The sequence below is a fragment of the Patiria miniata genome, unplaced genomic scaffold, assembly GCF_015706575.1.
Source record: "Patiria miniata isolate m_02_andy unplaced genomic scaffold, ASM1570657v1 HiC_scaffold_2, whole genome shotgun sequence".
Taxonomy (NCBI): domain Eukaryota; kingdom Metazoa; phylum Echinodermata; class Asteroidea; order Valvatida; family Asterinidae; genus Patiria; species Patiria miniata.
In genome coordinates, this window is record NW_024037058.1 from 9609146 (window position 1) to 9623016 (window position 13871).

Sequence of the window (13871 nt, forward strand, 5' to 3'; positions counted from 1 at the left end):
AATTAATATTAATTAAAAGTGTTCAATTATAAAACCCTGGAAAGTTTCTTTTCTCATTTTATGTTTTGGACAGAGGTGTGTTATAAAACACATATGGACTGGCATAACTCGGTCACAAGTGTATATCTATGCCCCCCTCGGGCCTGTGAGTGACCAGAAAGAGGGTCATATTTTCTTGAGGCCAAAGGAACTGAGACTGTCTTGTGGTCACTCGCATAGACGTGCACTAGTGACCGAATTATGCCAGTCTATATTGGTGATAGGGGAGGGACTTTTTTAAGAACAGACTGCATGGTAGCTCAGGGTCACATCTGGTGTTGACATGATCATTATCTTTAAAACCCAAACATTGTCTATTAGGTCACATGTCGAGCCATCGGTATTGGTTCCTACGTTGTGCGTCTCGGTCAACGCATCGTTCAAGTGGACAACTCTCACATCATCCTGACCGGCGCAGGGGCACTCAACAAGGTTCTCGGACGGGAAGTGTACACCTCCAATAACCAGCTAGGGGGTATCCAGATCATGCACAACAACGGAGTGACTCACGCCGTGGCTCAGGACGACTTCGAAGGAGTCCTCACCATCCTGAAGTGGTTGTCCTACATGCCCAAGGTAGGCAAAGGGCTCCCTCTTGTGGTAGAGTGTACATATTACTTAAACAGGGTTCCCAGCCTCTCTGGAAATAAAGGAAAATTTTGAAAATGAGTTTCCATTTTTTTTTTCAGTCAGGAAAAACTCAGAGAATTTAGGGAAAACACCAGAAATCAGGGAAAACTCGGGGAATTTGAGAGTGACCCTGAAGGGAAAGGTTTTTGCCAGTTTGGCGTATGTTCATTTTGTGCCATGTTGTGTTCAAGTCGTGGCCATTGACTGACTGGTTGTGATGGCTTCTCAGTGTTTATGCAGTGTGAATATCACACACCTCTCCAGACAATAACAATATAATGTCAGTTTAGTAACTACAATGATCTTAAATAGAAATTATTCATCCAACTATTGTGATGTAATAGAAATCAGCTCAAAACACCATGATGTGGCATGTACTCAGACAAATCAATTTTTTTCTGTGTGTGTGTACTCATTACTTAATTTTTCAGTTAAAAGTAACAGCTGAACTTGTTAAAATTAAAATTATTTTGTAATAAAATACAGATAATAAGCTTCAAAATGATATACATGTGGGCAATTCCACGGTTACTCACGTTACATTTTTGATGTACTTTTGAGTTTCCTTGGGCTGTAATTACCTTACTGAAAAGGTTTAATAACTGTTATCCCCATGGTAGATAGAGTAGACCTAGGCCTACCTAAGCACCAAAGATGACATCCAGAAAAATGTGTTATGTATGATAAACAAGACGCACAAAATCGGTTACTCACGTTACAAAAATGTAACGTGAGTAACCGTGGAATTGCCCATGTTCATTTGTGGCATTTGGATTTTTTGAAGTTTTGGCATTGAAGTTTATAATTTCATGAATTGTCCATGTATCAAATTAAAAGGTTTGTATGTACATTAGGTATTGGTCTAGTTGCAATTGACGTGCACACGTGCCCATCAATTCACATTGTCAGCACTCAACCTTTCAGACTAACTAGCATGCGTAATGTGATCGGTAAATTTATTAAGTATTTTTGTTTGACAATGTGGCATTGCAGTGTCGTGACGCGGGAGTTCCCATCATCCTAAGCGTGGATCCCATCGACCGTGAGATTGAATTCCTGCCAACAAAGGCTCCCTACGATCCTAGGCACATGCTGGCTGGAAGACCTAACCCAGGTATGATAATGGGGACAATTAACAGATTTGATAAGTCGATCTGCTCATATTTGAGTATTCTAACAGATTTGCTCATTGACTAAGGGAATAAACATGTGCTCAGCCGGTTTTCAACAAGTACATTTGAAACTGGCGTTAAAAGCCTCGACCTTTTAATTCCCAAACGTGACGTCTATAAATTGCTCCATTTCATCTGAAGTGGGGTCTGGAAACCAGACTCCAGGAACATGAATGTTTTTCTTGGTTTTTCCAGTATCTACGAACACAAAACTTAAAACAAGTCAGTGTAACAATATTTTCTATAAAATGCTTACCCCCCAAATCCATCCATTTCTGAAAATTGCAGCAAAACTAAATTTTGTATCTTCCCTTTAATATGTTGGCTTTATTACAAGTTTGACACCAAGCTTGATGGTGATGGTATTTTTAAAAAGTGACAATTTCATCCTACGCTCTCATCATACAGTGTAACAGACCTTGTGCACAGTAGCCAGCTCAGACATGTCAGAGAATAGTGCTTTGTTAAATATATTGCAAAATAGAAACAAAATCGAATAAAATTTTGTAATTGCTAATTGCAGCAAAAAAAAAAAAAAACACCAGACAAGTTTTCACAGTAATGCGACGTCTCATGTGAACCTGTATGTGTTTCTGCGCAATATTTCTGACATATTACTGTCTGTTGTTTTTACAGAGAATCCCCAAGAGTGGCAGTCAGGTTTCTTTGATAAAGGCTCCTTCATGGAGATCATGGAAGCCTGGGCTCAAACCGTCGTAGTCGGCCGAGCAAAGTAAGTCAATAAGACCTGTTTCATATTGCTGTTGTAGAGTCACACTGAACCAAAAGAAATATGTTCTTGACCCTGGTCAACTACTAAAGAGTTGTTTATCAGGCAAGCATTGACTGGACTTAGTCTATGGAATGGGCTCCGTACACAAGTACCCCTTCAATGACCAGAAAAGGAGGGTTGGGGGAGACCTAGGCTGGTTCCTGGTCCATCCATTGCGGACTTCTAATGTATCCATACTGCTGTGTGGGCAGGGATTAGCCTGGGAGACCATCAAAAGAGAAATTTGAATGCACTCACACTCCGTTGACGCCTGACGCTCACGGGATAGAGCGCTATGCATTAGTTTTGTGCACATTAAAGTTAACTCTTCCGTACTTCACGTGTGAACCATCACAGTACGCACACGCGGAGTGTCCCGTCCACAGGGCTCTCAGAATGGCAAAAAAGCGCCCTCTGTTGTTGGGGCACGAAGCCCATTTCCCCTTGTACAGCAAGGGTTTATGACATGCGAGCAGATTCGGCTATTAATTACGCAAAATAAGACTGTGGCCTTACGCACCATAAAACTTTCGTGAAATTGTCATAACTGAAATGTTGTGGAACTTTAATACGCAATGAATTGTGGTGCAAGTGGACTTAAGCAATTGCGTAAAGTTTCGTGAAATTGGCTGCAGGACTCACTGTAACATTGTGTTTTGTTGACTTGACATAGGCTGGGTGGAATACCCGTTGGTGTGGTTGCCGTGGAAACGCGTACTGTCAACGTGGATATCCCAGCTGACCCTGGCAACCCAGACTCAGAAGCAAAGGTAAGATGGTGTCATCTGATAGACCTGTAGATTAACCCTAGCCCCATGGGCATATTAGTTGGAAAAACTTCAGGAATCCTCCAAAAGGTTTTTGACATTTTACTTTACAAACGGTTAATTACTTGATAATTATCCTCGCCTTCAGCTGGGTACTTATTAGCATCCAGACTCCAACCAGTCTTAAACATAGTATTTAAAATCTCGGAAGCAAATTTTATATTCCCTTATTAAGAATGACTTCAAACAATTGTTTTATTAGTTGGGCAGGTAGTTTGCTATTCATAATCACTCTTAGAGGACAACGTCATTAAGGAGCATATCCAGAAATATAAAATCGTAGATGTAAGATGTAACAGGGACAGGAAAGAGTGGACCCCAAATTTGTAGAATGACCTATCTAAAAAAATATGAATTTTCGTAATATTGGTTGAGATCTTTTAGATCTCTTTTTCTTTTGATAGTCGTTTGGGACAGCCCCAAACCAGAAGCAGAAAAGCATTGGTTAAAGCAACAGAATTTGTGTTAGAATTTAAATGGTAACAAATGTTGATTAACTAACAGTCCAAATTATATTAACCCTAAAACAATGTAATAATTTATCACCTCCAACTGCAATGGAAAAAAAAATGAAATTTCTACCCTATTTCAATCACAGTCAATAGCCCAAGCAGGCACAGTCTGGTTCCCAGACTCGGCTTTCAAGACTGCACAGGCAATCAAGGACTTTGGTCGGGAGCAACTGCCTCTCATCGTCTTTGCCAACTGGAGAGGTTTCTCTGGTGGAATGAAAGGTGAGGCTGTGTGTCATTATTGGGCGGGGCACTTGGGTGTGGCTCATTAGGGCGTGGCTCATGGCTCATAAGGGTGTGGCTTGAATAAAGGATTCATTGTTGATTATCATCTTTGCCAACTGGAGAGGTTTTATCCAGTGGAATGAAAGGTGAGGCCGTGTGTCACAATTGGGCGGGGCACTTGGGTGTGGCTCATTAGGGTGTGGCTCACAAAGGTGGGGCTCATAAAGGTATGGCGTAGACATATTCTCTGTTGATTGTATTGCCATTGTGTTAACTGTAGTGATTATTTGCAATGCATATTGTAGAGGTTTCTCTGGCAGAAGATTTTTCATGGTAAAGAGGTGTGGTGTATCGTGAACGGTGTACCATTGTAGCAGTATTATAATTAGTACCCCACATACCGGTTAATATAGTTTACAGTGTTCATACATTCCTTCAACAAGATCTGCTAGTTGGCAGATTGAAAGGGTTTCAGGAGTAACATTGTTCATGTTTTTTATCACCCTTCTAGACATGTACGAGCAGGTTCTCAAGTTTGGTTCGTACATTGTGGATGCACTGTGTGAATACAAGCAACCTGTCATGGTGTACATACCGCCTAACGGTGAGCTGAGAGGTGGATCTTGGGTGGTGATTGATTCCACCATCAATCCTCAGTTTATGGAGATGTATGCTGATCAGGAGAGCAGGTCAGTTAACAACCCCACCCTGCCCCAGCCCTCAACCCCACCCCCACCCCAGTCCCAGACCTCACCCACCCCCAGTTCTCACCCCCATCCGCAGCTGTCACCACAAACTCCTAGCAGTTAAACCCCCGCACCCAGCCCTCACCACTGACCCCCTGCCCTCGCCCCGACCCCCTGCCCTCACCACTACTCCCAGCCCTCTCCCCACTCCCATCCCTACCCCAGCTTCATTCCAACAGCCAACCCCCCCCCCCCCCAGCCCTTACCTCCAACCTAGCCCTCAACCAACCTCGGACCACTTACTCCACGCCCCCCCCCCCCCCCCCCCCCCCCATTTATGAACTCAAAATTTTCAAAATTTGTGATAAGCATAAACAGGTATTTTGTTGGTATTATTTTACACTGGAAATAACTGAGCTGTTACAAACATATATTCAGTAAACTTCAGACTTTTTTGGAAACAGGCATGTTTATTCACAGCCGTGATGGGTATGTGACCTGAAATTTGTCAGCGCATTGTCAGAATCTTTTAGAACAAGACTAATGTTTTCAGCTGATATTTGCTTAAATTAGGAAAGCAATCATATTGCTTCCCAGTACTTGAAAGTTTCAATTTTTTTTATTTGTAATTTTTGTATTTTTAGAGGTGGAGTGTTGGAGCCGGAAGGGACAGTAGAGATCAAGTTCCGTAAGAAGGATCAAGTGAAGCTGATGCGGCGGATTGACGACACGTGCATCTCGTTACTGAGTGAGATTGCTGCTACGGGAATCAATCGAGAGGAGAAGGCTGGTGAGTGAATGCAAGTAGTGTCGTAGTCAAATCCATCACAAGTCCTCCAGTCTCAAGCCAAGTCACAAGCTATTCAAATGAACTGTGACAAAAGCATTCCTTTGTTATTGTTTGTCCCTTGTGACTGGACTTGTGAAAGGACTTGTGATTTACTTCAAAGGTACAGTCCATCATTTGTAATTTGTGCATTATGTTTGTTTGAAGCAACCAAGGTGCTGAAATCTGAAGAAGGGTGCTTCACAACTAACCTGATGAAGTTTCAGCTCAGTGAATGCTGTATATTCAAAAAAAAATTCTTGGACCTCGATTTCAATTCAAAAGTTGCCGAGTCATGTTTTGAATTGGACCTGAATTCAGCGTCTGAGACACGTTCTCACTGAGCCGATTGCAGCTACGCGATGTCACGCACTGAACTGATGAATTATAGCAACCGCACGCACGTGTGCGCGCGCTTCGTTAAATAAAAACGAACTAGTAACCGAAATTTCAAATGATGCGTCTTTTGTTTTCTTCAAAATGACAGCTTGCCAGAAGGAATAATTTCACAGAGAGTCTTGTCCCATTATTATCTTCAAAACAAGTATGCTTTTCAACAAAAATATCTCAGTTACTTTTTGGATAGCTGCAAATGATGGACAGTAGCTTTAAGCCATACTTGTGATGGACTAGTGATGGAACACGACTTGCGGTCTGGACCAGAAAATTTGATACATAAGGATTTCTATTTCCAGTGTACTGTTTGCATTGAATAAGCCTTTTCGGAGTTCCAACTGTGCGCATTCGTAACCTGTGACAACGCACATTGTTTGTCTCAAATGCCCTTTGACAGTACCCACAATGCACAAACAGCCTTTTTGTAAAGTCAGTGGCGCGATGATGTCAAAGGCCATTTGAGACAAACAATGCGCGTTGTCACAGGTTATGAATGCGCAGTTGAAACTCCGAAAAGGCTCATACTCAGAGCTTTGTCAGAAATTACTTCAATTTCCCCCTTGTTGCCATTGAGTATTTGCCATATCACTTTTTGCCTGCCAGCCATTGAGAAGAAGTTGAAGGATCGTGAGGACTACCTGCTGCCAATCTACCACACCGTGGCAGTCAATTTTGCTGATCTTCACGACCGTGCCGGCAGGATGCAGGAGAAACAAGTCATTTCTGTAAGTACTGCTATGTCATCATATTAAAAAAGTAGCCCCATAAATGTGGCCAATTTACTGGACTACATCCGTAAATAAAGGCCACACCTGTGCCATCTACCAAAACAAAGAGGACTTTGAAATGTTTTAATTTTCACATTCCCACTTTGCTTGTACTTTATTTACTAGCAATGGAAAAGAAGTATCGCCTTTTTGAGACGTCTACTTTTCGTGTAATTCCAGGTTCGCTTGCACACGTTTGTGTATCTAAATAAAACATAGAAAAGATCACGAGCAATTAGCACACAAAAAAAGACCATGTGATTGGCGGAGCTTGTGGCTTTATTTTCCTCCGCCACTCGTGTGGCCTTTTTTCGTGCTAGCATCCAGGGCCCCACATGTTCAGGTTGCCACACTCACCTTGATTAATAGCCTTGACCAAGGCTATCAGCTTGTTCCCATACGAGCTTGTTCCCGCTACCGCACACCGCGCGCACCGCGACACAATCACTATAGTTGTACTATACCGTTAGCCTCAACGACCCTTGCGTGTGCTTTGTGTGCATGTACGTACGCCCCACACACACTTCCGCAAACAGCCGTACAATAAGTCGAAGCGCAAGATAGCCTTGACGCAACCGTGGCGAATTCCTTATGTGTTTCTTTATAGTTTCGACCGAAATCGGCCGAAAATTTCTGAGGCGCATATATTACACGATATCCAATCAAAGCCCGTAAACTTTGACCCGCGACATACATATTCATGACCCACAAATTACTGTATACACCACGTACATGCACCATGCTCAAACCATGGTATGTCCAGGTGTTTCAATCCCATTTTAACCATTTCTCCAGTTTTATTACAAACAAATGAAACATGCTGCTATATGAGTGAACAATTGTTCAAAATGATACTATTTCCAATGTATTCTGAATTGGACAGTTCAGGACAGTCCGCCGACGTTTTGTCGGTGCAACAGCGTACATTATCACGCCGCTACCTGCCCGTGCTATTCTGACAGCGAATGTAGGGAACAGGTCAACTCGGACCCAGGTCAAATCATACCCATTTAATCGAATGCAGGTTAACTCGTATCTATAAGCACCCGTATGAATTAACTGCAAGAAACGAGCTATTGACTTTGGGATGGAAATATACGAAACTGTCAGGTACATGGTGAAAAAAAAACTCTCCCTGAATTCGTACCATGTGCAAATTACATCTCATACGTACGACACATGTATTTTAACGCGTACATATGAATCCTATATGTCGTACCTATGACATACGTACGACATGTAAGTCGTAGATGTAAATCGCACGAGATACAAGTCGTTCTCACAAGATATGTTGTATGTACGACATAATCGACAAACAAGTCAAACATACGAGTTACAATTCATATTTTGTACACACGAGATATTAAGTCGTACTTATATACGACTTTGTCGTATGCGACATATATCGTACCCTGTCGACTCGACTTATGCACGACATATATGTCGTACCGGCACCTGTCAACATTATGTCATATGATTGATATGTCATACTCTGTCGACATATATGTCGTACCCTGTCGATGATATTAGTCGTACCCTGTCGAAATATGTCGTACCCTGTCGATATATTAGTCGTTGCATACGACATATAACTTATAAGTTGTTCATACAAGTTAAAATCAGTCTTACAGAATAAGTTTGCTGAAGGAGAGATATTTTTTCCCATATCCCCTTGACAGCTTAGAAGAAATACCCCCCCCCCCCCAAAAAGTCAGCGGTAGATATACTCAATAGTGTGAGCGCTTTTTTTTGCCGCTGAACGTGAAAGCGCAGCGTGTCTTACTGCATGGCGCCAGCCGGGCCGGTGCCTACAGTGGACGGCCCCAACGTGGCCTCTGTGCATGGTGACATCGTATTTGCCGGCGTGCGGTTTTGTACCGTTTGCCGTTTTTTGAAGGTCTAATTTTTCATCTTTTTCATTTCATTTTCGACCCAAACTATGTGTAACTTTATAAATATTATTCTACTATTATTTAAGATTTTAAGGGGGTGTTTTACAATAATTATTGTTACCACAGGCCGTCTGGTTTATAAACCTTTGGTCGTATTATGCAATGCAATAAATATTCATTTTTTTGTCAGCCGTTATCCAATGAGAGAAGACTATTTACCATAGCGCGTACTAATTATCATATTCGGCATACACGGTTGCGTCAAGGCTATCTTCCGCCTCGACTTACTGTACGGCTGTTTGCGGAAGTGTGTGTGGGGCGTAAGTACAACATGTACATGCACACAAACCACACGCAAGGGTCGTTGGGGCTAACGGTATAGTACAACATTGTGTCGCTGCGCGCGCGGTGTGCGGTAGCGGGAACAAGCTCATATGGGAACAAGCTGATAGCCTTGGTCAAGGCTACTTGATTAATGGCTACGTGACTGACAGCTAAATGATCCACCATGCATTGCATGTATCCAGCATGCATTGCGCGTGATCTTTTCTATGTCGGAATTTAAATACACAAACGTGTGCAAGCGAACCTGGAAATTACACGAAAAGTAGACGTCTGAGAAAGGCGATACTTCATTTCCATTGCTAGTAACAAGTACAGGCAAGTTGGGGTGAAGGGGCTTGCCCCAGGACACAACATGTAGCCGATTGGCTGGATTCTGATCCCCGACCCTCTGGTCGTGAGTCACACACCTGAACCACCAAGCCACAATTCTCCACTATTTTCATGACCCCAGATTTACAGTGTCTCAACTCAAGAGCTCTTACAATCTTGAAATTGTGATATCCCAAGTATGTCACAGACCATAATTGGGAGTTCCTTGGTTGTATCATAAACCATCATGGGACGTCACCTATAAAACCCCTTTGTACAAGATATCGTTAAGGTACCCTCTGCTTCATCAGATTCATTCCAGACTGCTGACCAAGCAAACACGGCTTCCGCACTAGGTCATTTTGGTTCAAGTCCCACATTATCGATACTATCGATATGCGAGAATTGTAATTATTGTCTAGCAGCCAATTATTGGAAAATGTAAAGCAATAATTTCACAACTGAACCGATTGTTTTCAGTCGATATCTCATTCAAGAGTGAATAATATTTGTGATGCGATCAAGCTAAATGAGTCGTTTGTCGACCCTGGTCAATATTTTTTTTTACAGATTTGAAAAAGCACAATCTCAGCATTATTGATGTGATAACTGCATGCTGAAACCATCTTTAGTTCAAAAACAAGTCGGAACACCAAGAGATGTGATGAATGATGTGATGAAGTGGCCCTATTTTGGCCTAAATCTCTAAATGAAAATTCCCGACAAACGACTCATTTAGCTTGATCGCATCACATTTGTTTTCAGGAGGAAGCTGAAAAAAGCATGGGGAACACATTTTCAATGTTGTCATCACCAAATAATTTCAGTCTCTATCTGTCTTATCTCAGGATGTCATTCAGTGGTCCACATCCCGCGCTTTCTTCTACTGGCGTCTGCGTCGCCTTCTCCTGGAGCACAAGATTTGCGGTCGCATCCAGCAAGTCAACCAGAAGCTGTCCAGAGGAGAAGTCTTTGCAATGCTGAGACGAGTCTTCATGGAGGACAAGGGAACTGTCAACGTAAGCATTCTGGTCCATTACTTGGTACTTGGTTGGTGGTCCTCCAAAATCTTGAACTAACACATAATTTTATTAAAAACCTTACTTTAAAGGCATAAGAACACTTGCATTTGTCCCAAAAGTAAGCTACCGAATGTTGAAAGCTTACTGGGAATAATAACGATCGTACTGGTTCTATGAAATTACTCCGTCTGGCTTGCTGTAATTTATAGAAGAACTCAAGAAATGTAGGTGATTTCTAACGATCAGTCAATTGATTTTTTTTTTGAAACAGGAGTGCAATTGACAAAATCGTGTTTCCTGTTCAAAAGGTGGTGCATGGTTACCGTTTTTCACCATTTTCATAAATATTGTAGTACAAGGGGGGATCGGGGGCCTTGAGACCCCCCTCCCCCCCCCCCCCCAAGAGGTCAATTTTTTGTTTTGTTTTGTTTTTTTAGTCCCACAATTAACCTTGATGATATGTACATATGTGGCCCATTTTCGAATAGTATAATAGGGGGCAAGTGGCGCCACCAACGTCAAACGCCAAAAAAAAACCCAAGTTTTTTTCTGCGGCTGAAAATTTCGGGCAACATTTTTGGAAAAAAAATTGTGAGCCCCCCCCCCCAACCAAATCCTGGGTGCGCCACTGTTGTAGTATTCAGTAAGGTGGAACTTCAACAGGTTGGGTTTGAACATTCTTTGGATTTTGAGTGGTGTTATTATTGGAAACAAACAAAACGCATGAAAAGAAAATGATCATATGTGCCATTAATTAAAAGATAGTAATGATACTGAACATCATGTAAGCTAAACTTGCTGTCATTTTGAAGACAGAAGATGATGGTCTTTTCCACAGGAGTGTCAAGTGTCTCATCAGATAAGATGTGTCTGATTTTACAAATAAATGACTGTGACTGATTTTTTTGTTTTTTGTTGCCAAATAAACAATTTCGAACTCTTTTTCATTTGTTTGCAATCATACCTCTGTGTACAATCCCTAAACCTACTGTAGTCTAACACTCTAAAGCTGATTACCAATCACACTGATTCTTCTTTATTTATGAACAGTCGTATCTATGGGAGGACAATAAAGCCGTTGCTGATTGGCTGTTGGAACAAGAGAGACAGGAGAAAGAAGAGGGCCAGTCGGCCATCTTGGATAACATCAAAGCCGTCAAGAGAGACCGAGTCATCCACCAGATTCGAAGGTGGGTCTAATTATAAACTAGAGAAACTATGTCATGTTCGCATTAAGCTTATTTATTAGTTACATTTTGTCATTGTGGTCTTGATTTGTACAATGTACCAAGTTTGAAATTAATCTGGTGGAAAGGAAGTGTGTGCAATTTTGGAAGCAGAATAAAATTTTAAATATTAAAAACATCATAGAAAAATCAACTGATGATGTCATCGTGACGTCACTTCAGACTTTTCATACCAGTACCATTGTCTACCTACCAACCAAGTTTCATGACAATCGGAGCTCCCTTTTATGTGTTTTAAAAAATCGCAATTTTGATGACATCATAATGACGTCACACATTTTTCCAAACTGTGCGCATGTACCTTTTACCTATAAACAAACATATAAACACAAAAAGAATTAAGAATTTTGCATGTTGCGTTTGTGAGATATGGCTTAAAGGTCCAGTACCCACTTCGTAGACCATTCAAATCTGAGTGAAGTTATCATTACCAGTTTAATCAGACATGCCAATACCCTCCACATGGAGTATATGGTATGATTCTATTTGGAATTATCTGTCAATTTCTCTAGGAATGTTTTTAGAATTTTCAATAAAATCAACAAAAGGATTACGAACTTGCATCAAGGTCATTCTTGTGTCAGCATGCACACGTGCATAACTGTACTGTTGCTTGATTCCACAGGATCATTCAAGATAATCCAGAGGTTGCCATGGATTCCATCGTGCACATCAGCCAACAACTCAACCCCAATCAGCGGACCGAGGTCACCAGAGTGTTGTCCACAATGGGGTCACATGACTCCAGCTAAAGAGAAGTCGGTCAATAGCAAACGACCAGAGAAGTCACAGGACTACACAACTCCACAACCTAATCAGTGGACATCATCAGTACTATCCACAACAGTATCACATGACTCAGGCTAAAGGCTCTCACAGCATATCATTGAACAAGTCACAGGACTACAGCTAGTTGACACTCAACAACCTAATCAGTGGACATCATCAGTACTATCCACAACGGTATCACACGACTCAGGCTTAAGACTCTCACAGCATATCAGTGAACAAGTCACTAGTTGACACTCAACAACCGAACCAGTAGCCATGGGTATGATCCACTACAGGGTCACATGGCTCCAGCTAAACGACTCTTGAAGTATATCACTGAACAAGTCACAGGACTACAGCTAGTTGACACTTAACAACCTGACCAGTAGCCGTGATCCACTACAGGGTCACATGACTCCAGCTGAAAGACTCTCGAAGTACATCACTGAACAAGTCACAGGACGACAGCTACATGTAGTTGACACTCAACAAACTAATCAGTTGACACAAGTACTATCCACACCAGGATCACACGACCAACTAAAGATTCTCACAGCATATCATAATTTCACAGGGTAGTTAATACCAGTTCTGTCTTCACTCTGAACAAGATTTCTGTCTTAAATTTGGTAGGTAGGCCTACTTTTGCATATGATTCTACGTAGCTTTATCATTTGTGCCCAATTTCATGTCCACTTTATTATTGTAAGTGACATTCTAACATACTGCCAAATTTGTTCTTTTGAAAAGTGATCAACTTAAACTTGATCATGAAATCTTTAAATGGAATATACAACATTTGCAAACATCAAAACGCAAAACTACCAAATAAGTATGAAATACCTGAATGGACTGTTAGTGAACGACAGTCTTAAGCATCCTGTGAAATCGTGACACCTGGTGTACTATAATTTTCAAGAATAGTGGTATTTTTGTATCAATTTCCAACACTGGTCGGCCGACCAGCGTTGGAAAAAAAACGGCTATTTTTCAAACTCTGCCCCACATTTACCATATTTGTAGTCGACATTTTGTTTGCAATCGATTACACGCCTATAAACGGGTAAAAGCCAGCTAGACAGGTTTCCTTCCCTAACAATTCTACGATGTCTAAAAATTGTTCCGGTTCATCTGAAGTGGGGTCAGGGAACCAGACTACAAGAACAGGAATGTTTTTCTTGCTTTTTCCAGCATCTTCAAACTCAAAACTTCAAACAAGTCAATGTAACAATATTTGCTATATAATACTACCCCCCCCCCCCCCCCCATCCATCCTTGTCTGAAAATTACAGAAAATCAAGTGTTGTATATTCCCTTTAATGCAGTCTAAAATCTTTATCTTTCATTGCATAAGTTTTCTTTTGTGGTTAATGTGATGTGAATTATGCAATTTCAGTTTTATTTGAACACAGGGTTTTTCATGTGATTCCAGT

General features: G+C 41.4%; 1 protein-coding gene across 4 annotated transcripts in view; it reads left to right on the plus strand.

Moving 5' to 3' along the window:
• LOC119726449 (acetyl-CoA carboxylase-like) overlaps positions 1-12445 on the plus strand; it is a 68430-nt gene extending 55985 nt beyond the window's left edge. For all 4 annotated transcript variants that reach the window (XM_038198107.1, XM_038198110.1, XM_038198108.1 and 1 more), the window contains 11 exons: positions 361-615; positions 1663-1783; positions 2478-2574; positions 3287-3383; positions 4039-4174; positions 4689-4866; positions 5508-5653; positions 6689-6810; positions 10247-10417; positions 11471-11610; positions 12293-12445. In XM_038198107.1, coding sequence (XP_038054035.1) covers positions 361-615; positions 1663-1783; positions 2478-2574; positions 3287-3383; positions 4039-4174; positions 4689-4866; positions 5508-5653; positions 6689-6810; positions 10247-10417; positions 11471-11610; positions 12293-12419 — 1590 coding nt within the window. In that variant the 3' untranslated portion in view covers positions 12420-12445. The remainder of the gene's footprint in view (positions 1-360; positions 616-1662; positions 1784-2477; positions 2575-3286; positions 3384-4038; positions 4175-4688; positions 4867-5507; positions 5654-6688; positions 6811-10246; positions 10418-11470; positions 11611-12292) is intronic.
• Positions 12446-13871: the final 1426 nt, after the last annotated feature.